Source organism: Battus philenor, unplaced genomic scaffold, assembly GCF_028537555.1.
Source record: "Battus philenor isolate CCGP_79_NKW_IND1 unplaced genomic scaffold, ilBatPhil1.0.hap1 SCAF_28, whole genome shotgun sequence".
NCBI lineage: Eukaryota > Metazoa > Arthropoda > Insecta > Lepidoptera > Papilionidae > Battus > Battus philenor.
In genome coordinates, this window is record NW_027181691.1 from 8,950,719 (window position 1) to 8,976,577 (window position 25,859).

Here is a 25,859-nt window from a genome sequence, read left to right on the forward strand (position 1 = left end):
GTTTGAAATCTCCACGTCTTTCTATTCATTGTGATAGGCGGTATGGATCAATTAATTTTTTTATTTCAAAATAAAGTGATAGAAGAATGTGTTTTACTGTGTATTATTTATAATCATTATGCCTTTAGTCGTTTACTGCTACACATAGACTTAATAGATAAATAATAGGGCCGAGTGGAAGCGTCCTATATCCGGTGTATTTCAACAGCATTAATGTTATTTACCATGTGAGTTGGCATGTAAATACCCCAGTGGCTTATGTTCTGCGCGGTATTCGAACTACCCACTTCAACTTCCCAATCTGCTAGGCTTTATCGGTAAGTTCGTACGTTCTGTGTACTGTAATTCCTTATTTAAACGAAATTTTTCACCGATATTAATAAATCTCTGCTCTAAAATTTCAAATACATCAACTGCACAGATTTTGCAGATCATCAATACTGCAAAAGTAGAAAAAATACTTGAAAGATCTATTAGTGAAAAAGAATCGAGTTTATTCGTCGTTATTTCTGCCTATGACAACCACAAAGGTTGCCCTCGAAGATATCTATGGAAGAAAATACTATAATCGCCACGTTTAACAAGCGGATTGGCGATCGCAATTTTTTTATGGTAAGTACAGGACGCTGCTCTCTATTCTTTGGAAACTTGCATATGAGCAGTGCAATCCTGTATAATTAATGCACAAAGTGTAAATTATGTAAAATTGTATCCTGGGAATCAACTCCAAGAGCTACGATCACAAGTGACAGTTCTGTGGTGGGCTTCCAGCGCCTAAATTAATTACTGGGTTATATTTAAATAATCCATATTTGAGTTCACAAATTATTTTTATTTTCTTATTTGAACAACTTTTAGCACACAATAAGCATTGGTAATAAATTAAAAATATAAAAAAAATCACTCGCCAGTCACTGCTTTTGAATTGGTCGCAGATAACTCCATCAGTTTTTGTTTTATTTCAGATATCTGAAAAGTACATGCGGGTGTTAAAATATTGACTAAACTTGTAAAAAAAAGAATGGATATCAATAATATAATATAAACAGTACAAGTTTATATTTATCGCTCTCAAGTGGTACAAAAATATGTCCCAAAAATAACGGTGAAATGTTTTTTTAAGGTAACTTGGTATTCACGCATTTTCTATTAATTTTTTTCTTAAATTATAATAAAACATGTAGTCTACGGTAACGAGTCGTGAATGAATACAAAACGTAATTTTGAGATGTAAATGAGAATTTATCTGATCAACGTTAACGCGGTTAAATTTGGTTTAAAGTAACAATAAAAAATAGTAACAACTATTTTACTAATCTGTTTAAAAAAAAATACTAAATCTTTTGTCAGGATTGTAAACATTTTTCGCGGACCAACCGTTTCGAGCACTAAATGTAAAAAGAACCGCATAGGATATTATCAGTAATTGCAATCGAAATAATGAAACATTTTATTTGATATTTGGCTTACTAATCTCCATACAAGAAAATTAGCCAAGCCTTCCTTATTTTAATTCCATAGCAATACTGATGTTCTTTTGTCAGCGGGGACAACTTGACCATATATTTTAGATAATATTTAGATGTTTTTTTTTGGTAAGTGAGCTCTTAGCGACCTACAAAAACTGAATTCAGTATTAACACGATTTTTACTTTAAAAAGTTTTTTCAAGCCGCCAAGGAGAGAGGACATGGTGTAAACACACAGATTCAGTATGTGCCTATTCACCCTGAAGAGATCTGGGTTATAATTCTCAGGAAATAAGGAAGCCAGCAGATCGTTTCATACTCGGGCTGTGTTTTAAAAACGTTAATTAGAATAATAGATAAAACACTCAACCATCTCATCACCATCATTCATGAGGCCGCTGGACGTCTACAGCCGGATATACTTGTCTTTCACAGATTTTTAACAGTGCAGTCCATCGAAGATATAACAAGGTCGTTTGTCCTTATAAGTGCCTTACGTTACACTTATCGGTGCGAGGTCTCCACTTCAGAACTTTGAAAGTCCAGTGACTATTTGTTCTGCGCGCTATTTGGACTCTACACTGCCACTTCGACTTGCCAATCCATAACACCCCCCCCCCCCCCCCCTAAAGATTGCCACGTTGACCGGTTCTGCGCTGCCCGCATCCAGCAACTTCCGGCGACCTTAACTATCTAATAGAATCAGGCATTACCGCGAGCAAGACTATCCTAACCAAGAAAGGGACTAATATATAGCTACTTCCGCTATGTAGCAGTAGTCGTGCAATGAAGTGCACTGCCCGCCAGCCCGCTGATACACAACTATTATCGTTAATCTACTCTATACGTATCTAGCCAGACCTTCTGAGCCTTACGCATAACCAAACCAGCCGCATTGGTGACTGTGCTGGAACGGATGTTAATATTATCTGTAACTACATTTAACATGATCCTGAGGATGCCCTGTGGAGGGGTGAAACATGTATGAATTAACAGTGGTAGTTGTGTTTCGCATTGTTTGCCGCTCGCGCATTTATCAGCGGGCAGGCGAGAGGTGCACTTCATTGCACGACTACTGCTGCATAGCAGAAGTAGATATATATTAGTCCCTTTCTTCGACCTTAACTATATCGGTCCATCTAGTGGAAGTCCTCCCATGCCGCGCCTACCGACTCGTAGTCGCCACTCGAGAGCCTCCCGGCCCCAACGGCCATTTTACTTTATCTTAATATTTATACTCTGTTTTTGTAAAACAATCTAAGCATTGCAACAAATTTACCTTCTGTATCTCATTCAAAAGAATTTTCTGCTCAGTCCTCGGCGTCATTTCACCTTTGTTCAAATCAATTGCTTCCAAATTCTCGAACAGTTGTTTTATTTTCAGCGCCAAATGTATATCACCGTTATTCTTTCTAGGTACCGTCGGTTTTGGTCGTCGCCAAAGCCTTTTTTTATATTTATCCGGTAGATCTTTCTCTATGTCCTCCCTGGTCAAAAAGGTCATGTATTCTGGGCTGGTGTCGTATGGATAATCGTTTGCGTTACGCATTTGAGTGTTATTTCCATTCTTCATTGACATTTGTTTCGCCCTGTAGTTTCTACGAAAGTTTTTTAACGCCTCTATATTCCTATAACAAATATGTAGACTAGCGTTAAATTTTTACTAACAGTGATTTAATAAAATAAAAAATTTAAAAAAGTGAAAGGTTCTCTATCATACACCGTCTAGACTATTGTGTGAAATAGACCGCATGATTGTTCCGTACGGAACCCTAGATATTAAATGTAGTAGACATTCTCTGCTAGGCCTCCTCTAAGTTCATCACAATGACCGATCTTACGCTGCCCTCATTCAGCGACTGCGGTCTTGACCATATCCTTGATCTACCTAGTAAGGGACCTGTTCATGCCGCGTCTACTAGCCCTTTAGGCCCCAACAGCCAACGTTTGTACAAGCGACGTGCTTCGACTACTGCCATTCAAAATAATAATCTTACTTTTTATTCTGCAAAATCTTTTCTCTAGTCGCTAGTAAATCCCTTTTCTTCTTCAAAGCCATGTCGTTCATGAAACTTTGTTTTATTTTTTCGTCTCGTTTATCTTTACCGCAAGTAATGATAGGTTTTACGTATTTAGAGCTTTGTGAGTTGGTTGAAAATGTATTCTTTCTGCTAGAAGCTAGCTTTGGACATTTTCCTTTAATTTTAGAATAACATTCGTCATCGGCTTCATTCGCATCACGTTCACTTAGTTGTACAGAAAAATTTTTCGGTACCATTAGTTTTCCATCCAAAATTGAATTATAGCTTCTAAGGTCAGAGTCTAATAGAACATTTGAATCTCCACAAGAGTTATCTTCGGACGCCGAACTTGATTGTAGCATTTCCTCAATGAACTTTTTATGTAAAAACGTCACAATTTCTTTTATTCCACCGTTAATGATATCTTTTGGAGGGTAACTTAAGAGATTTCCACTCACTTGAAGTACCTTCAAACACATTACGGTTCCCAGCTCATTAGGGAGTGAAGACAAATTGTTGTTTTGAAGCAGCAAATGGGTTAGGCTCTGGTGATTTTTAATAGATTTCGGTATTTCGTTTAGCCGATTGTCTCTTAGGTCTAACCACATTAGATATGGTAAACTCTCAAAGAAATCGTCCGAAAGGGTTTGAATTTTGTTATTTTGAAGATATAATACCTAAAATGTGAAAAAATACAATAACTAATGATAGTTTATTGCTTAAACTAATATTTTTTACTAAAAGAAATTTACACAAAGCGAGTAATTAAGTTTTGGTAAAATTTCTAGCTCTTGACAAGAAAGATCTAATGTGGTATCTTCATTTCCCTCTTCTTCATAAAGATTAAAAGCCAACGATAAGTTTGAATTATCGCACATATTGCCGATATGTTATTGGAATTAACTTGTTTTGTCGATAATACGTCGTTAGCAATCGTTGCTATAGTTTTAATAATGGCAATGGATGTTAATTTTTTGCCAGTATTTCCATCAGTTCAAAGTCAATCGTATATACATATAATAATTAATTTATGCGTATTGACATTATTTCAATTGTGTGCTGAAATTCTGAGCAAACAGGTGTTTTCAATCCTTGCTTTAATTTTATTATTCATGTGACCTTAATAAAATTAAGCGTATATAACCTCTTTTCTACTAAAAATAATGGTTTAGGATTCTGTTATACTTTAAAATTACAAAATGTTTTATAGTTTTTCCTTTCATTTTTATAATTAATATATACAAATCTAAATAATATATATTTTCTCCAATTTTTCATGTTAGATCCCTTGCAATAATTGCATTAAAATATAAATATTTACTTCTCTCTCTCACTCAAAATATAAGGCTTAATTAATGAAAGTTATCATATTTTTTCAATATCCGTAAACATAAATTTATAACATTACTGAGTTGCGTTATTATTAAATTGATGTTAAAATACGAGTTAAAATAACATTTTAATAACTAAATTGTGTAAGGAATAAATGCCATCTTTTTAGTTAATATCTGTCATAAAAAAAAACTTTTTATCATTATAATTGTTATTATAATTAATATAACTTTATATTAAATATTAAGGAGATTAAAATTAAAGTGCAATTTAAGTTTTATTATCAGAATTTTTAGGCGCAATAAAATATTCTTTCGTTCGTTCTTTGAAATATGACTCACGGCAGCCCTATACACCACATGTACGCTAAACAGATACGTCACTGCCTCAGTTGCAAGATGGCGAACGTTCGGGATAGTGACACATCCTTGTGGCTCCACAATAAACTCGGAATTTCGAATGATTCCTGGACAAGTGGCTCAATTTGCACTCAATTAAATGCGGAAGTTTTAAAGAATATTAAGGATTGTTTTCCGGACTTGCAGACACAAGTGAAATTAAAATTATTGTTAAGTTTCTTTCATATCCCGCGCAGAAATGTTGAAGAGGTAACTTTTCTCTCTGATGCCTTTGCATAACTGTTTAGCGTCCGATGTCTCTCTCTTTATCAATTTAATTCAACGCGGTAGAGTGGGATGAATTATTTTAGAACTCTATTTGTTGTCATTAAATAATACGCGAAAATGGAGCGAAATAACGAAAAATCTGTGTGTTTTCATTTGTTATCGTGTTTGTGCGTTTTGCAATTGATGCTATCTGTCTACGCAACTGTAACTACTGTAAATAAAACAGTGTTCGCTGTCAATATGTTACATTTTCAAAATAATTCGTACGTTAGTTTCCAACTTTATAATTTTCCTTAACATATTTTTATCTTTGTTTTGGTTTCTATTTTAATAATAATAAACCATTTTATTTACCTGCATGTTATAGTAAGATCCAATTGTTTAATAATGGTATACTAATTTTAAACTGCTTAATACTTTTTGATGAGTTAATAAATCCAAAATAAGGTTTTTAATTAGGCTTATTTTTAATTTGTGGTTTTCATCTAGGAATTATTATTGAAATAGTTTAGTTTACTTTAATTTGATTGATAGCAATGCATAACTGCATATAAACAAGTTCAAAACTGTAATGAGGTTAGATTCAAAATAAAAATTAAAATTTTTGTTTAGTATTTTACTGACAAAGTAATTTTCATATGTGGTTACATATATAATTTTTTGGAATTGTTTAATTTAATGTTAAAAATTCAACAAACAACCTTTTTTAATATTATCATCATTTGGCGTAATTTTACAATTTTATAACAGTTTTTTTTCTTTAGTTTAAAATATGTTTAATACATTAGGAAAACAAATCATTAATAAATATTATTCATAGTGAGATCTATAAAATATGATTTTTCATGTTATTTGATACATTTAAATTTTTTTATTTATTGTGTGTTAATCATATTCCTCACTATGCATATATACATAATAACATATATATCTTTTACTTTTCTAAAATATATGATAACATTAGAAAGTGCAATATGTTTGGAAATAACTAGTCTTTGCTTATTATCATTGATAACATAAGTTATAATGTAAAGCAAGATTTGTTATAATCAGACATGAGAAGATCTGCAGATGGACCAAGGTCATCAATATATATTTAGGGATTTCTTTGGCTTGTAATAGGTGTTTATCTGGTGATATGACAATGATGATGAAATATGTTGAAAACATTTTAAGCAATTATGGTGACCATTTAGCATCACAGGATTTTAAGACGGCATGATTGTAAAAAAAACTGCATATATAAAATACCAGTTATGTTCGGGAAGTTTTTCCATATTTATTTATATTTGATAATGTATTAGAATTTTTAAAACAAACTTTACACACTTTTGTCGGATTTTCTTTTCTGGCACTGACATATTTTTTCTAAGACATGGTCTCTTACTTGACCGGAAACCCTGGTCATGTTCTTTCCACTATTTTTTTAAATTGTTGTCTATCTGATGTTATTATATCTCCCTTCTGATATAGTATCATTTTCATAGTTACCACAATTTGGTTCATAATTACTTGAACAATCAGATAAACCATCGGCATATAAGTCATTGTAGATTCTTCATTTGTTCCTTCATTTTTTTAAGCATTGAATATATTGTACAACAAAAGATTTGGCAGTCTTAAGCGAGCGAAACAGTTTGTGCTATATGGAACAACAATTGCACTGTATAGTCACCAAGAGAGAAAACAACTGTGATGCAAAAAAAAAGCATCAGTAGTTTTCTTGTGGCTCATAAGCACTATTCAGCCATAAAAACATGAATTGATTTATGACCAGTGTTAAAATTTATTACTGTTTAGTACTTTAATTTTCACACATATTTAATCGCCCTATATATAAGTATTAGTGAAATTGAACAAATATTTCCATTGGGCAACACCAATATTTTACATTACACTGATAATTACTATAAATGATTTCTACTTACTTATAGTTATGATCCCATATAGGACTTATTAGTCAAGTGTACAGTTCATTTAATTACAGGTTTTCATTTTTTACGGCTGCCATATCTTAAATTTGTGAATTGTCATCTAATATGGTGCAGTTTCTCAGTCAATTTCTATTTTTGCTTTCCAGTGGAGAAATGAACTCGAAGAGATCATTGAGGTAGCAGCAGTTGACTCGGATCTCTGGGTAGCTATGCTCGCGGAGGTCCTGAAGACATTTCCATCAGCTGGTACACTTAATACGGAGATAGCAGAGTTTGATGAGACTAGACCAATTTTTAGTGATATGATTGGAGAACTTCGAAGAGCCTTGGCCAAACATTCTGATCTTGGCCTGCTGCCTTTAGAGTGCCTTTATTTAAATAAGAATGCTTTAGTTTCTGTGGTAAGTGTTTGTCGTTATTTTTTAATACAATGGCTTATTATCTACACTATTTACATTGTTTTGTTTTTAATTTTGATGTTATTAATTTTGGGTGACTAACATAATTTACAATGCTATCTGCAAATATAAATCTTGGCTTTTAATGAATTATTACTTCACAAAATGATAACATTAATGATTTGTGTGTATTGTTAACCATTTTCAAAATATACTAATATACAAAGGACTATATAATGCAATTAAACTTAAACCAATGCTTGTAGCCTTCTTTTTTAATGCCTCCAATGACATCCACAACTGGCACTTAACATTGAACATACACACAACAGAGCGCACCTTAAACATTTTTTGAGCTGTAAAAAATCTAAAATGTAGGATATATATTTTTTACATAGTAATTTTATCAAGAGAACATTGAACAGGCTAGAGTTATTTACCAATGAAGGCTGTTTAAATTAAAAAGACTTTCAAAAAGTAGTTTGGAACTTAAAATCAATTGTAACCTTGATATCAGACACTAGGATTGAATGATATGTAATACTTAAAGAAATTCACATGGCTTCTTGTGTTAACCTATTTTCAATAAGAAATTATGAACGTACTGCTGAACTAATATTTATAAATTTTGTTTTATTAACTACATATTAAAATTGTTAAAGGAATGACATTTATTTTTTGGTCTATCTGCACTTAAGTTGGTGCAATTTGTTATTACAAGTATAGACTGTTTTAGGAGAAAATTTAATTTTTAATTTTAGTTAATGTTTACTTTTTAATTGCCTTAATTTGTTTTTGCTTTTTATATGTATTCTTTGGATGTGGAACTAGCTCGTAAGTTTGTTGCCTTTATGTAAATGTTCATATATCCTCTAATTAAGATAGTGTAAACAGTTTTTTTTTTAAATTTTAAATATTATATAAGACAATCCCCTTATAAGCCAATATTTAAGTCTAATGGTAATAATGCATCTAAAAATCTGAACTATGGATATTTACTCATATATATGTGGTGATAAATTATTTGCGGTGTTTTAAAGAATTCTAAACTTGGTTAAGTCAGGATTTAAATGAATTTTATACAGGGTTGATGGGTTTTAAGTGGTATAGTTTCAAAGAAGGTGAATATATAGCATATTTGCTGTCAATTAATGTATAGTATACTCTATTCACAAATCAATGGTTTCAAATAGTAGACATAATAAGAAAAATCGATTTAAAAATTTGTATCATAAATTTAAAATGAATTACCGTGTACTATCTGTCCCTGCAGACTTTGTGCTACCAGAAGCTATAAGCCTGATTCTAATATTAAAAAACAATTTTATATGTTTTAGAGTTATCACATTAAACAAGATGATTTGAAATAGGTGTAAAAGTTTTAAAGCTTAATTGAATGAGCTTGTGGGATCCAACCAACTAATATGTAGCACTGCCGGGACGTATAAACTCGCTGGTATCTATCCTAAGGCGGCAGTATAGTGTGCGAGCGGGTGCGCTGTATGAGTGAGGGAGATAGGCTGTTGACCTGCGCTCTTATTTACTGTGTAGAGATCTAGTTGAGCAATATACATAAACAATCAGTATTAACCTGGACTTTTTGTGCAGTCCCTGCCTGCGTTGGGAAACAAAAAGCTAAATAAAAACTCCTTTAAAGAATTTATTATTAATCATCCTATTTTTATCTATTGCCTTTGGTAAAGCACAGGGACCAGGCAGATATCATGTATAGAGTTAAAATTATAAATGGTCTTGTCTATTGTCCCAAGCTTGTTAGTTCTATATTTATACACGTTCCATCTTTTCAGCAGAGAAATCCTGAGCCACTCTCTGTTCTTAATGGTCGCAGTAACTACTGAAATAAATCATTTTTGTTCAGAGGTTAAATAAATTTGTCAAAGAATAAATATTTGATGGTTTTTAGTGTGAATCTACATACATTAAGGTGCAAATATATGAATGTTTTCTTTGGTTTTCAAATTTAAATAACAGCTTTTTTATTGTATGCATGTGTATATGTTTATAAGTATTTTGTAAGGCTCTTGTACATACTGTATATGCTATAGAGTTTATAACTTTCTTCTATGTAGGATTATAATCCTTTTGCACATTCTCACAATATAAATAATAGTGCTAAAAACGGAAACTTGCAATGACCTCTTGTTATATAAGTTGCCTGTTATAGTGCAACTAGTTTTTAAGTTTTCTCAACAAACAAAATAAAATAATATAAAAATGATCTTTGTTTCAGGTTGGTCAGCAACCAAATCCTGTAAAACATTTCACACTAAAGCGTAAACCAAAATCTGTGGCGCTGAGAAGTGAACTCCTTGCTAAAGCGACTGAGGTCCAGGCTAACCAGAAGAAAGCACAAGCGCCAACTGTCCCTGTCAGATCTAGAGGAATGCCCAGGAAAATGACTGATACCAGTAAGTGGTCAAACATACCCAGTGTTTATTGATTTATTTTAAATCGGCCTGCCATCAGTAAAATATGTTATTTTATAATGGTGTCATGTAACAAAATACAAAACTAAATATGTTTGTCAATTGCACACACAGCCCATAATTATGCTTGCTTATATCTAAATGTTTATAACTGAATAAAATAGAAGAATATAAAACAGGTCTTTAAATAAAAATAAAACATGAGACAAATAATTTATTTGAGTTTAATATAGGCAAAATTGTATACTGTCGTTACAGTGATAATATTATAACGTTTCCAAAGTGGGGCCTACGTCCCACAGCAGGGCAATTTGATTGTTAAGGGGGACAATTTAAAAGTGGACTTGACACGAATTTAACCCTTTTGCTTTAATATATATAGGAATTTTAGAAATGTTAAGATGGGGGAGGGGCGAGGAATAGCACATTAATGTTAGAAAAATACTGTATCATAGAAAAAAGTGAAGTAAAAAAATATGAAAAGTGTTTAAAGTATTATTGTTATAAGACTTAATTTTAGTGCACTTTCTTTAGATATAATTAAAAAAGTCTTTTAAACATTTTATGGAACATTGAAGACATGTTTTATTTTTGTGTAAGTAGACTTATGAGCTGGTAGGCGTGGCGTGGGCAGACCTCCCACTATGTGGACCGACCACATAGTTAAGGTTGCAGGAAGTCGCTGGATGCGAGCAGCACAGGACCTGTCATTGTGACGATTTTTTGGAGAGGACTATGCCTAGATGAATGAGACTTTTGCAATATGTATTTGATAGCAACTCTTATACTCTATTCATAACAATGTTGCGTTTGGAATTGTTAAACTAATCTATGTATACTTTCTTATCATATATCTAATATATAAAATTCTCGTGTCACGGTGTGCGTGATTGAACTCCTACGAAACGGCTTAACCCATTTTCGTGACTTTTAGCGCGCATATCGGCCAGGGTGGAGAATCGGACAACATCTATTTTTCATCCCCCTAAATGTTAAGAGTGGTCCACTGCTAATATTTTTATTTTTTTTTTAAGTCAAAATTTTTTATTTTTTTATGCATACAAAAATACATACAACCTTAAATTTTCATCCATGCCTTCTTTTTTATTTGTTTTTTAATGTTTCCTAAAAATAATATACATGACAAAACAACGTTTGCGGGATCGGCTAGTTATTACATATATTTGTTGTCTAGAATAAAACTTTAATATATATAGGTAGTTAGTTTTTTTATCGTAACTTCATTTGAATTGTAACTTTAAACGCGTCAGGTATCGAAATAAAGAAATAACATTTGTTGGATAGATAAATCAATTTATAAGTGTAAATCCATACGTGAGGCACACTGCTGTGATCAAAAAGTAAGATGAAATTGTCATTCAAAACTTTCGGTCAGTAGCAAAGCAAATCATTTTTTTTTCCTAGGTCGGTAGGACTGTCTATAACATTATCCAAGATTATCTTTGTCAAAAGTTGGAATATTTTGAAGGATGTTTGAAGGATTTGAAGGATGAAAAGTCATAATCTCAAATATAAGATAAGGTTGTCTAAGGGTCCCCAATAATGTAGTCGATAAACACACAAGTCTTTGCTTAATAATAATTAAGAAAAGAGAGCCGAACACGGTGCTTATATTTGGTTTTATACATTTATTATTATAAAATATATCTTTGCAGCGCCCTTAAAAGGCTTGCCGTCACGCTGGGCGGCGCGTACCGGAGCGAGAGTGCTCGCACCCGTGTCCCGACCGCCGCCTCGCTCTGGCATAAAACTCTTGGACATCAATGAACAGCCCGCGACACATGCACAAATCAAGAAGAGAAGGAAACTTGGTAAGGTGTACTATGTTCCTATCTTATTATATTTTGAAGAATATGTAATAAGTCTGAAGCTATTATATAACCAGTATAATGTATAAGCCATGTCCCGTTATGGAAAATAATTAAAAAATGAAAGGGTAGCGGCAGAAGAAAAATATATTTATTTAATTAAAATGGGTAGTGGGCACAAGGCCTGGTCTGATTTTACATCACAGCTCGGTACTCCCGGTGCAAGGTGATATAATTCAACCTTAAGGAATGTAGGGAATTTGTAGTATAAAACTCGCACCTGTGAATAAATGTCACAGTTATGATATACATATATATATAAATATATGTACGATTTGCTCCGCTGACAGTAAACCCCGAGACGGCTTGCGACATATATATTTATATATGTATATCATAACTGTGACATTTATAATATTGTAAAAATATTAGATGAAGATATTTTTTGCTCAAAAACATGGTCTCTCACTTTGGATATGCCACTCAAAAAACCATAGAAAGGGCTATTCTCGGAATTCCTCTATGAGATCCATAGATAAACATAAGTAATAAATATAGCCCAGTGGATTGGCAAGTTGAACTGGCATTGGGTAGGCCACAGTTGGGCCTTAGGTTTCTGGAGTAGAGACCATGGAACGGCAAGCAAACAAGGTGGACAGGTGATGTTAAGGTTGTTGAAAGAGGATTGATCCAGGCTGCTTCAAATCAGTCTGGGGTAGACCTATATCTAATTTTCAATTACATATCCATAGTCTATTTGAAAATTTTGTTAGCAAATATTAAAGTAAATTAACATGATAACCGCCATTATAATTTTCATCAGGTTTTTAAATATTTGCAATCTACGAGTTTCAATACGCCTTGTCAATTTATTCCATAATTTTCTGGCTTATAATGGCGGAGATAGGCAAAGTTATATTTTATTTCTCTAAATAAGGTACAGTATAAATAAAAATTAAAAAAATTATTCTGAAATATAATACATTCAAAGATTGTTCGGTATTAAATTAGCTTTCAAACTATATATAGATTATAATTATAAATGTATACATTTTTGAGATGGACCAATATTCAGTTTTTTCTTGTCCTGAAATATTGCATTTTCGGACTAATTAACTTATTCCTTAGGGGCTGCGACTTTAATAAGAACTAAAATGTATATATGATAAAAGAGATATAAAAAATAAAATGCTTGTTAAATTGACAAGTAGTAATGGTTGTGAAGAAATAAAATAAATCTTAATAAATTAGAAATGTGAAAGGGAGTCCGGAGTTGAGTAAAAATGTGTTGAATTAAAAACTCATGAATAATGGATTGAGTAGGAATTGATTCAAAATAGAACATTAATGTTAAATAAATAAATGTCGCATGTATGTTTAATGAGTGTATTAATTATGTACACCATAAACTGCAATCTCCTTCATATCTTTTATCTACATCCAAAGGTCTGGTAGTGATCACCTCGAGAAATAAGACCGCCTCTTGTATGTCTATGTAATTTTATAAATTAATGTATAAATCAAAAAATAATTAGTTATTACACTAGCCGTGTCTGCGACTTTGCCATTGAATTTCACCCAAAAAATATATTTAGTTTTTTTTTTCGATTAAATTTTTTTCTAAAATAACGGTAGTCTAAGTTAGTCCTTACTATATCAGCAACCTGTTAGTATAAGTCACGTCAAAATCGGTCCAACCATTTCAGAGATTAGCTGAAACAGACAGAAAAAAAAATTATTTTTTTTTTAATATTAAAAATCTCTTCTCTATCTCTTCTCTATCTCCTTGACCACCCACCATATTCTCCGGACTTAGCCCCAAGTGATTTTCACTTATTTCCAAAATTAAAAGAGGAAATTCGTGGAACAAAATTTCACGATAATGACGCGGTTATAGCTGCAGTAGAGGACTTTTTCGAGAGTCAAGGAATAAGGAAGTTAGAAACGCGTTATTCTAAATGCATTGCATTGGAGGGAGGTTATGTAGAAAAATAAAATATTATTATTTAAATCTTTGCATTTTTTAAAATTGATTCCAAGAATTTTTTGATTCACCCTCGTAGTTATAAATCTAGTATTAAAAGTTTATTGATTGTTATATTATTAGTTGACTCATTTACATGGTGAATATTATAATGTACACCTCTTAAATTGTTAAATATCTTTAAAAAGAGCAACTGTAGAGTTTCATGCCTGTGGTAGTTTACTATTTATAATGTTAACACATTCCAAGGCATGTGGGGCGTATACCACCCCCGCTACACTTTCCGTTCAGGCCATCTGCAGTTCTCATTGAAAAACAAAGGATTCTTAAACAAATGAATTGTGGAGTCGAATATAGATAACTTCGTCACGCATGCGCGTACGTAATGCATATTAAAATTTATAACCTTTTCCCGCTAATTATAGCTTTTCAGTATTGAAAAATGTAAAGCGTATGTCTTAGACGACATTTTTAATTTTTAAAGTGTTGGTCGTATACGCCCCACGCGGCCTGAATGAATGAAAATTTTCAAAAATTACCGTGGCACGGTACTTGTTAAAATAGTTGACAATACAAAAGTGCCCGTAAATGCGTATTTAAATGCAATTCATTGCAAGATAAATTTGAATTTTAAAATAATTATATGTCCAACATATTACATTCATAGTAATATATGATGGCGTCTAATTTCAATTCCTCGAAATCTCGCAACCGGTCACGTAATGCTGCATCAGCGGGAGGCTTGCGTTCCCGCGCCTCCTATCTTCGGTATCGGATTGCATGAACGCTAATGCTTCACATGCAGAATCCTTATATGGTTATGTATGTTACACTCTCTTTGAAATATCTTATAACGCGGTACAGTCGAGCCTGATCTACCTAGCTGGCAACACCACAGCGAAAAACTCTATCAGTGTGAGTATTTGCAGTTTAAAACATCTATAAAGGAGAAACAAAATCTTTATGATAGTTGTTTTTAATGCGTGAACATTTTAAGTGTGATTTCTCTTTGTATATGTCTATAAATGACAGTTTTACTTTTGATATTTTATGATTCAATCCAAATTTCATTAAATTTCCATTTTTAAAAAATTAGAGTCGGAATTGTTTTTCTTACCCAACGACAAATTGATTGTTAAAATATTAGGGTAACTGTTGTTTCAGTTGACATATTTTACAGAAAAACCTATTGATTTTTACCGCTCCGGTATTCAAAATTTTTATACTAGATTCCGTCCCCAAGGCCATGCTAAGGGGGTTGGAGAAAGGCGCGGTATAACACCCTCCGTAGTTCAAGTCTGATAGAGGATGGGGAACTCAGATGTTCTCTCTCTCTCTCTCTCTCCGCAGCTTCCTTCTGCGACATCACTTTTTCGCAGGTTATACCAGCGCTCCATGACTGCCCGTTCTGAACCATAGCCTTAACCTGAAGCAACTAAGTCAATATTATTATCGCTATTTATTGTATTATTAGTAATAAAATATAATATATTACATAACTGATTCTAAATGAAAATAAATAATTAGTTATAAAATTAATAATACTAGTAAAAGTTAATGTAATATAATTATAGTTTTACCCTTTTTTTTCGATAGAATTCTAAGTTAACATAATTTTAGAAATATTAAATTTATTAATGACATAATCTTCCTACCGTCCTCAGTCAAAATGGCTGCCTAACCGACAGCGCCATTCTATGCGTGCACTAACTACACTTTTCTCCCACTTCACCTGCCTAATTAACATCTCAATTCCAGTCCGTTCGCCAGTACACAGGAAAAAGCAATCGTAGTCGTTTACTGAGATGCCCCCTCCCCCCACAGCACCGACTGCATTTACTCCTTCGTAATACTATCTGTGTATATATATATATATATATATATATATATATATATACGATGCTATTCCTTCTGCGACTACACTTTTGATGGGGATTAGCTTATTATACAATACGACTTTCTTTTGTGTACGTAAAGCAATCGTGGGACTTATAATACATCTTACTTATTATATATATATATATATAATAAGTATTATATATATATAGACGTCATGAATTATACAGCATCATCTCCAGAAAAATCCTCTTTATTTACGTATGGGTTTCAGTCCCGTAATGATGGAGTTAGCCAGTAACATACCTAACAAAATTTCATCATCATCAACTTTTATTATATTACCTGTAAGTCATCTACTGCTAGGTAAGCCACCTCCCTTTTTACAACGAAAGCGGGTGGCTTTCAACGTCTTCCACTACTTTATGGCTAGGAAAAAGTTCTGCGCACTATGTGATCTGCCCACTGTCAACGGTTTATCAATATGCTGAACTATTTTAGTTACGTTCTTCTAGGGCTTTCATTCCTGCTGCGAGCTTGTTTAGAAATCCCTGAGTGAAATTTCCAGAGATAAATCTCCCTCACTCTAGGTCACTGTGAACACAAGAAAAATCAAAGAGCAGGCAGATATATTTCACTACATAAAGCATGCAGGGATGAAAGTCAAAACAGTCTTGCAATGGGATCCGTGCGCCTAATTTTAATTCAAAATCACCTCACCAAAGACGCAGATCATAAATTTCCATACATGAATAAATAAAAAATGAATTTCAATTCAATGCAATATCAACCTTGTGTAAATCTCTTTAGGTTGCAAATGCATTGAGATAGCTGTAACATCTGTTTGTTTGTACCTTGTACCCTGAATTTTATGAATATAATTTCTACCTACCACGCATGTTTACTTCTACCCTATCCTTGTACAAGATCAGACGTGTGAGGTTTCTTGTTAAATCAAAAGCAACTTGTTTTGAGGTAATAAATTATCATTTAAATTTATATGTATAACAATATCTCGACTACAGGTTCGTTATTTTATAACAATAATTATACATGATTGAATAATTATTGTTATTAAAATTGAATTAATATGATTGATTATAGGTGTGAAAGGTTTAAAGGTATGACTAAATAGGTCATTTGACAACAAAAAGCTTAATATCTATTTCCTTTCAATCTGTATATTATAATTAATATGAAATAAGTTACATTAATTGATTTTTTTTCTATAGGCTTATGACAGTCTTATAAATCTCTCGTTACAAAATCTACAGGGATAGATTTTTATTTATTTATTAAGCTATGTCATACGTTTCATATAGCATTTAATAATTTGATGTTTTACGTTTTTAGCAAGGCTTGTTTTAATTTACTTAAATTTACATTAATGTTTTGTTATTAATGTAAATATAAGTAATGCAAGTGTAAGGTAGCCTAGTGTAGCCTGAAGCGACTTAATCCTTCTCCATCTTACTCCAAGATTCTCTATATCTGGTTGAACTAGAGTTCCCACTCCATCTTTTGGCTGGTCTACCTCTTATTTTTTTTCTTGTTAAAAATGAATCCATTATGTTATAATTTGTGACCATCTGTCATCCTTTGAATTTTGTATGTGAACTACCCACTACATTAGCTTTACCGCATGTTTGATAAAGTTTTGGGCTTTCATTCGTAGGTATCAAAGTGCCGATTTTCTTGTCTTTAAGGTTGATATTCAGAAAGCTTCTTTCGCAACGTTTTTAGATCGTGATTTTATTTAAATTTCTTTTTGTTAATATCCTCGCTTAACATATACGTTAAAGAAAGGGTAATGCACATATTCAATGCTTTTTTTTATATAACTGACTAATATTTGTTCTATGTAAATTGAAAACTGCTCTCAATTTTTTTGTTCAAATTCAGATAAAACAATATGTACTAAATATATAAACCGTTTCAATATTCAGGAGTAGGGACAAATAGTAAACAATTATTGATTTTAATTGAAATTGTAGTAATAGGAATTTTGAAAAATATATTTTTACTATTTTTTCAGTAAGTGGTTCAGTTTCTGTAACTATTTTTTTATCATTCTACAGACCTTTATAGCTTCTACACCTATAAAAGTAATGTATATTTAAATGATAAAATTGTAACAATCGTTAACAGAAATGGAAGAAGGTGCAAAGAAGCAGCCTGCAGCAGCGCCTCCGTCTCCGCCGCCAGACTACGCGAAAGGTCTCAACAACTATCAGATGCCCAAAGCCGAGGATCCACCTGTCACCGAAGCACTTACACCTTGTAAGATAATAATTTCATTTGTTAACATTAAACACACAGCTATGACAACTTGATTAAACTTAAATCATCAGACCATCAATAACAAGTTTTCACTTATAGCACTCATATAACTAAAGATGAACAATATACACAATTTTATAAATTTATATACCAATCTTACTGACTATATCACACAAGGCAAATAAGTTGTGATTTTTCTAAAACGATATACATAATATACATTAACCTTTTAAGTGCCATGAGGACCGCCGGCTACCTCACGATACCCAACAATAGGTGCCGTGAGGGCCGCCGGCTACCTCACAATTTTTCATCTGTACATTTAAGGAATCTTATTTTTTTCCGACCCTCCGGTAATTATTAGCTTCATTAGGCACCTAGCAACTGGATCACGGGATGATACGATTTGCAGAAGAAGCGGTTACCATGGGTGCCAATGAGACCGCGGGATACGGGAACACATTCCATGCCGTGTGGGGCGTATACGACCCCCGCTGCACTTTCCGTCCAGGCCATCTGTAATTTTTTTTGAAAAAACAATGAATTATAGGTTCTAATATAGACAACTTCATATCACGCATGCGCGTATATAATGCATATTAAAATTTTCTCGCCAAACCTGATGATGCGCCGTGGAGGGGTGAAACACGTGTAGAGTAAATTAACGGTGGCAGTTGTGTTTTGCATTGTTTACCGCACGCGCATTTATCAGCGGGCTGGTGGGCCGTGCACTTGATTGCACGACTACTGCTACATAGCTGAAGTAGCTATATATTATTCCCTCTCTTAGTTAGGATGGACTACCGTGATGTAACGCCTGATATTAGTTCGTTATGAAAAAGAGGTCTCTTTTTCAAAATAGTTTAGGGGAATGTTCGTTGTAAAAAAATATTTTTGTAGCAGCGAGCAGTGCAGACGCAGTACAATCGGAGCCAGAGCCGAGTGCACCCACCGACACCACCGCACCGATACAGAGTCCCGTTTTGTTACAGGTAATTGCGCAAAATGTATCTCGTACCTACTTAAGCAGTTGTTGGGGGGTGGTATGGTCGAAATTGTAGACCATTATATATCTGGGACACTGTCCTATTAGGCAATAACTTCAACTTTGAGAAAGAGATATTAGGTGAACATTGTCAATCGTTCTAGAACTTTCCGGCATATATATATATATACATATATTTATGCCATATAGTTCAGTATACACATATAATTTAGTATATACAGAAAGGCATATATATATGCAAAAAATATAAATTTATATGCTGGAAATATGCATACCAAAAAAGATTTCCAAAGACAGTGGACAGCTGGAAGCAATCACAGCATACAACATTTCCCTAAGACTTTAACAAGGTCATCTGTCCACCTTGTGGGTGGACGTCCCCCACTCCAGAAATTTAAGGCTCTAGCGGCCACTTAGTGTACGCGCTATATGGCCTTTCATTTTAGCTTGCTTGTTTCATTTTCGTTCATCTAAGGATTATGTAATTCCTGATTCGATCTTGTAGAGAAGTCCCGAGCATAGTACTATTGATGTGTCGTTGAGCAACTGTTTTAAAATTTTACTTTTTTACAGCAAACGACGGGCACGAAGCCTATAGTGATAGGACAGCAACCGAAGCTCTTAATAGGACAGGCCGGTGGAAAGCCGCTACTGTTGTCTGCACAAAACATCCTCAATACGTCCACTGTGATCTTGCAAGGAGGCGGAAAGGCTGTTCTCTTACAGAATATAAAACCTGTAAGTATAAACTACTTATAAATACACACTTTGTATATTCAAGCCAATTGTAGCTCATCATTTTAGCCATTAGACGTCCACTGCTGGGCATAGGCCTAACACCGAGAATTCCAGTAGGACCGGTTGCCTACCTACATCAAGCGTCTTTTCTACGATATTAACAATTTTAGTCCACCGTGTGGGTACAACGCTGGGCTTGATTGGGTCTTAATCTCTAGAACACTATAACGTTAAGCCCCCAGCGGCTATCTGTTCTCCACTCACATGTCAATCCGCTAGGCTATATCGGCTAATGTAAGCTCATTTACTGTCAATTAACCTGTCAACTGCCTATGGAAGTATCTGCCCGCGCCGTCTGGGTGTCTATTGATTAGATAAGCCCGAAACGAAGTATGCTATTTTATTTCGAATTACTTTAAAATACAGTTTACAATAGACTAATACTACAGACCATAGAACCATAAATAGTAATATTTCATTGGTATATTATGTATTTCGTTCCCGAACATTTCAGGCGCTATATTGCACACTTTCCGGCCAACAAAAGGTTAATGTATGCAATCCAATCTAAAAATCAAATCCAAAAATCAATGGTTTTAGAAATAATAAATAACGTAATGATGTCTGTATATATATATATAGTAAAAAAGGGTTTTGACAATTAGAATTACTAAATATTAAAAATAATTATTGTTTACTATCTGTCCCTGCAAGTAACTGCCAAAATTTATTAGTTTGTCGCATTCAAATAGAAAAAATGAATTAATCATTTTATACTGAGTGAAAATAGATGTACAAGTTTAAAAGATTTTTATGTAACATGAATGAGCTATTTATATACTTTAAAGATTTTACATCTGTACTGACCAAAATACGTTATAAATATTATAACATATTATCACGTAGTCATAATGGACCTCGATGTCTAGCCATAAAGAGAAATACAAAAAAAAAATTCTTATTTCAAAGTTATAATTCGATTTTGTAACAACAGATGACGCAGCCCGTAGTGCAGGCGGCCGCGCGAAGCGTACAGCCGACCGCGCAACCGATTCAACACCAAATTCCTGTGAGCATAAGAGTCATTTTTGATTTTGCTTAAAATTTTATTTTTATTATCACCAATCAAATTTTTGTATTCGAATTTCGTACGCATATTGATTGTACAGGTATAGACATGTAGAAATTGACCGAAGTGTTTCTTAGTGAAAATTATGTAAATTGTTTATTTAAACTTTTTTTGTCAATTTCAATTTTTTTTAAACCAAAGGCTGCTTTATACACAAAGTATTATTAAACTGTATTTGATCGCAGAACTAGATTACAGATGCCAACTTAGCTGTAAGATCTAATGATTATTATTAAAAAGCGAAAAATTTCTCAATTATCCAAAACATTATAATATATATGTGACCGCTTACTTTAAATTATTTACTACTTTATCTCAAGTTAATAATTTACTTACAAAAGCGAGCCAAATATTTTTCAAAAAAAAAAACTAGAAGTATGTAATAATGAAATAACAAAATTTATAAAGCACAAGTAATTAATTTTATTACAAAAAAATAAATTAGCCTAGTATAAATTCAATCCGTAATTATAAAACATAAAATTTTAAATGACTTTTATAAACCTTGACCAAAAAGCTATCATAACTATTGGGGGGACCAGAAAGTAATGTCGTTTTTGTCGACATATTTTACAGAAAACCCGATTGATTTGTTACCGCTCCGGCATTGAAAATTTGTATACTAGATGGGAAAAGGCTATTGATAACGAAGGTGAATATATTGTTGATTAGAAATAAAAACTTAAAATAAAAAGTTAAAGTTAAAAATGTAGTCGTGTGAATTTAACTTAGAAGGCGACATTACGTTCCGGTCCCCCTAATGGATATGTCAGATGTCTATCACAAGTGTTGGGATTTAAGAACTTTGTATTCCTTCAGTTGTATTTTCTTGTATTATAGATTCTGTGATCTGTTTCTGTAAACACTGACTAAATGAGAATTTTAATAAAATGTAGAGATTCGTCTTAGTATAAAAATTGTGTTAAAAAAACTTAGGGTGTATATTATAAAGGTATATCTATACTCTCTTCGTTAGTGTATTTGTCTATATTTAATAAAAAAAAATTTATGTATTATTGCAGGTTCAACTGACAACCCCGGTGCAACCAGCACCGGTGTCATCGGTTCCTGTGGCCGCGGTTCACACCACTACAGCCGTGGCGCCTATACAACACCAACAACAGCCGCAACCGCAAACACAACCGCAACAACAATCACAGCAACAGCCCCAACAACCGCAACAACAGCCGCAGCAACAATCACAAACGCTGTTGCCGCGTAGAGGACTCTCTCTTACAGTAAGTGTTGGCTTGTAATGTTCCCACTGTTGGTTACCACCACAGATCTGTTCTGCTCTTAGCAATAAAGAGTTATCTATGGTAGCCAATTGCGCTGGATGCTGTTGAGGTTCATAGTTTAAATATCTATCAGTATGGAAAAATAATTATTTGCTATAATAAAAGCTTAAGAATAGTTTTATTTAAATTGTAACACTCGCGTCAAGTTTCGGCTTTAAGGTTTTGGAGTGGAAACCACTGACCTGTGAGCGCCTCGTAGGATGTCCAGCCACAATGTAAAGGTCTTGAAACTTCGCAAAACGCAAGATTCAGGCCGCCTCCAACCGTTCTTATTGAAGATTAGGATGAAAATAATAAAATATATGACAAATTACTATTGTAAAAAAGATCCCCGCTCACATTTGATAGGGAAGGAAAAAAGGCCATAAAAACCGGTCTTATTGGGATTACATGGGCCTATGTGTAGCTGAAATATTAATAATTATTTGTATAAATGTAGTGTCCTTATAAAATGAATTTGTTTAAAGTTGGTGTTGTCAACACAAAAAATATTAAGTAATAGTATGAAGTCAAATCTGGTGAAATTGTTGTATGTGGCGGCCCGAAGCGAGGCTCCTTTAGTAGCACTCGGGCTTCGCTACCTTAAAGGTTTTAGGCTGAACCCCCTCCGCATCCTCGATCCTCGAATTTGAAAATGACAGTAACAAAAGTCCTGTTAAAAAAATTATAATATGCATTAAAAATTTAAAAATTATTATTAGTGATACTTACAAAAATGGTTTGTCTTTTGCAGCGAGAGCAAATGCTGGAAGCACAGGACATGTTCCGCAACGCTAATCGTGTCACGCGTCCGGAGAAGGCACTCATTCTTGGCTTCATGGCTGGATCAAGGGGTAAGTTTTTGTCTTCATTGTTTTTTTTTTTTTTTTACATGGTACGACTAAATTACAGCCCCTTCCCTCTTGATAAGTGGACCAACGACATAGTTAAGGTATGACATAGGAAGTCACTGACATCGAGGCAATCTTTGGGAGAGGTCTATGCTTTGCAGAGGGTGTCTATTGGCTAAAAAGAAGAAAATGCTTTATTGTTTTACTGATATGAGTCAGTATATAGATTTAAATCTTTTGTGTGTGTTTATGTACATATATTGTATTTGAATGTGTGAATATCATTGTCTCTGTCTAGTAAACTTTATCTATGTTGAAATAAACATTGATTTATATTAACCAAGCATTATTTCTTTGTTAGATAATCCGTGCCCGAACCTTGGCAACATAGTAACAATCAAGCTGTCAGAGAACATAGAAAACGTATTGCAGTCTGACGACACATACCTGACCATGCTCTCGGAGATGCACTTCCAAATGAATTACAACAATGGCCAGTGGACGCGGCTTAAAAAGTACCGGCACATCGACGGCATGGTGCCACAGAAGATCCTCCCCGGAGCCACCATTATCTCTTCCAACAACACACAGCCTATTGTCTCCCTCGCCAACCAAAGTGTCAGTTAAATTTTATTTATATTGACTATATCTGTTGTTTAGTTTGCCTTACAGTTTGTTTATAGGTATATTTAAAGAAATAATATTTCATTAAACTGTCAAATATCTGACAGATGGGTGTTTGTGATTTTAGAAGTTATACATGTACAGCGAAACAATGTTCTATTCGATTCTTGAAATTGTATATATATCTTTACCGTGTCATTTACGTTCTTTCCGCATCCTTGTGTTTGGACGTTTTTAATATTAATTTTTTGATTTTGACTATAATTATAAGGTATTTGACTCCCATCTATCAAATATTTGACAGTTATGCTTACAATACATTATTGAACTCCCGTACTGTCCTAATGAACAGACAGTTGTCGCTGTCAATTGTTGAAATGTCAAGTGTTACAGTTTAATTAGAATAATTTTTTTTTAATCCCCATTCATATGAAAAGGAATTTCTTGTATGATAGTTATTTAGTTCTCATATTAGTTGATAGTCAGTGAGAGAAGTGTTTGTTTGATCTCACCCGGGATTATATTTTAGTTGACCATTTTCAGTATGTTTTATAGTGCCAAAATAAGTTTACGCTCGCATCATTGAAGTATTCTTTCAAAACATTACTCTCGGTTGAAGTAGTTAGATGATGCGTAAAAACTTATGCCTAAGGAGCCTTCTTAATATACGTTAGTTGTACTAGTTATATTTGAACCGTGTTCATACGAATTGAAACTTTTATTCGAAATTTAATATAGATTATAAATATTTTTTCATACATGTCTACATTGTTTCGTAATTAAGTTTCATAATTAAGATTTTCTTCCAAATGTGATAATGAAAATTCTGCGTAATGAGTTCCCTAACTTTTATGAATTGCTGCCATTTTTACCTGAAAAAACATCAAGTTCATAAAGTTTATTTTATCCATAATATGACAAACATTTTAAACAGCCAAGTAAAATGTTTTAAATAAAAAAAGAAATATCTCTAGTATTTCATAACACCCCATTTGGTCCCATTGACATAAAATGGTCATTCAATGAAAGAAACATTTATTCTTTTGAATAGGCATTTCTAAGCATCTTTAAAACGTCAAAATATTGATATAACGAACATTTAAATACATATTTATACAAAGTATTATTTGTTCCAATTTTCCCATATACTACTTGGTTCGGAATGTGGTTTCTATCGAAGAAACTTGACAATTTCAACTTATAAATAGAAGTATTTGTTACGTGAAAATCAGCATAACTATATCCCAGGCATTTGTCATATTATATAATCTTTAATACAGTAATATACTTCGCCTATCTGTTTTGAACAAGAGCTTTGCCCCCCAGAGGGGAGTACGGATTGGCTATGAATGTATAGCTAATTTGCTGTCAATTGATATATGGTACATACTATCCAAAAATAAATGGTTTCAGAAATACTAAATGATGTAATAATACTAGGAAAATTTTTTTATAAAAATTTGAATTCCTGCTAAAATTAATTATTGCTTACTGTGGTCCCTGCAGAGGAAAAGCCTTGAAGCTTTTTGTTGGCAAATGGTCCACACATTTACACATTTAAAGCTTTTACACATAAAACCTACAGACCTTCATATATGAAACCAGAAAGGCAGGTAGGTAAATATTTTGTGAGAAAATGTTAAAAATTTAAAACAAATATTTAGTACCCATATTGTTACATAAAGGAAAATTGTATCTTTAGTCTTGTGGCTCCCGGAATAAATAGTGCTTAAAACAATGTCAATAATGTGGCACGAATAAAATTTCGAATAAATCAAATATTAAAAAACATGTAATCCCTAATATGGTAATTTCGTTATTTAAAACAACTTTTAACATTTCACTGAAGTATTCGAGCGAGTTCAACTCCCAATCTATATTTTTTTTTATTATATAAAGTTGAAATTGTTTTAAACGTCACTTTTAATTGACCGACGCTGCAAGCAACTTTGTCTATTACGATGGTGTACTCTTGCATAAAAATGATGATTTTAATCCTTTTACTTGTGAAAGACTGTCAAATTAAAAAAAAAACTGACTGAAAAAAAACTTACTAGCAGACTTTTTATTTTAGCTGTC

The 25,859-nt window shown here is 33.1% G+C and overlaps 2 protein-coding genes across 2 annotated transcripts; one reads left to right on the forward strand and one right to left on the reverse strand.

Moving 5' to 3' along the window:
- Window positions 1–900: 900 nt before the first annotated feature.
- On the reverse strand, window positions 901–4,367 carry LOC137925967 (uncharacterized). Its single transcript, XM_068769470.1, has 4 exons — window positions 4,242–4,367; window positions 3,466–4,166; window positions 2,748–3,096; window positions 901–969 (listed from the first exon to the last, which is right to left on the reverse strand). Exons 1-4 carry the CDS (start codon window positions 4,365–4,367, stop codon window positions 901–903), a joined length of 1,245 nt encoding a protein of 414 aa, XP_068625571.1.
- An 852-nt stretch (window positions 4,368–5,219) lies between these two features.
- On the forward strand, window positions 5,220–24,359 carry Nelf-A (Negative elongation factor A). The gene is made up of 11 exons (XM_068769469.1): window positions 5,220–5,429; window positions 7,528–7,782; window positions 10,031–10,208; window positions 11,903–12,058; window positions 18,024–18,155; window positions 19,056–19,147; window positions 19,735–19,899; window positions 20,894–20,968; window positions 22,051–22,266; window positions 23,060–23,159; window positions 23,518–24,359. The coding sequence occupies exons 1-11, from the start codon at window positions 5,220–5,222 to the stop codon at window positions 23,781–23,783; spliced, it is 1,845 nt and encodes a 614-aa protein (XP_068625570.1). The 3' UTR covers window positions 23,784–24,359.
- Window positions 24,360–25,859: the final 1,500 nt, after the last annotated feature.

Bases quoted from the DNA above. Each gene is read 5' to 3' on its own strand.
- LOC137925967 (XM_068769470.1), bottom strand. From the start codon at position 4,367: ATGTGCGATAATTCAAACTTATCGTTGGCTTTTAATCTTTATGAAGAA. The intron at 4,167-4,241 runs GTAAATTTCTTT...TTCACATTTTAG, and splicing joins AACTTAATTACTCGCTTTGT to GTATTATATCTTCAAAATAA. The intron at 970-2,747 runs GTAAATTTGTTG...TGTACTTTTCAG, and splicing joins TTTTGAATGAGATACAGAAG to ATATCTGAAATAAAACAAAA.
- Nelf-A (XM_068769469.1), top strand. From the start codon at position 5,220: ATGGCGAACGTTCGGGATAGTGACACATCCTTGTGGCTCCACAATAAA. The intron at 12,059-18,023 runs GTAAGGTGTACT...AATCGTTAACAG, and splicing joins CAAGAAGAGAAGGAAACTTG to AAATGGAAGAAGGTGCAAAG. The intron at 19,148-19,734 runs GTAATTGCGCAA...ACTTTTTTACAG, and splicing joins AGAGTCCCGTTTTGTTACAG to CAAACGACGGGCACGAAGCC.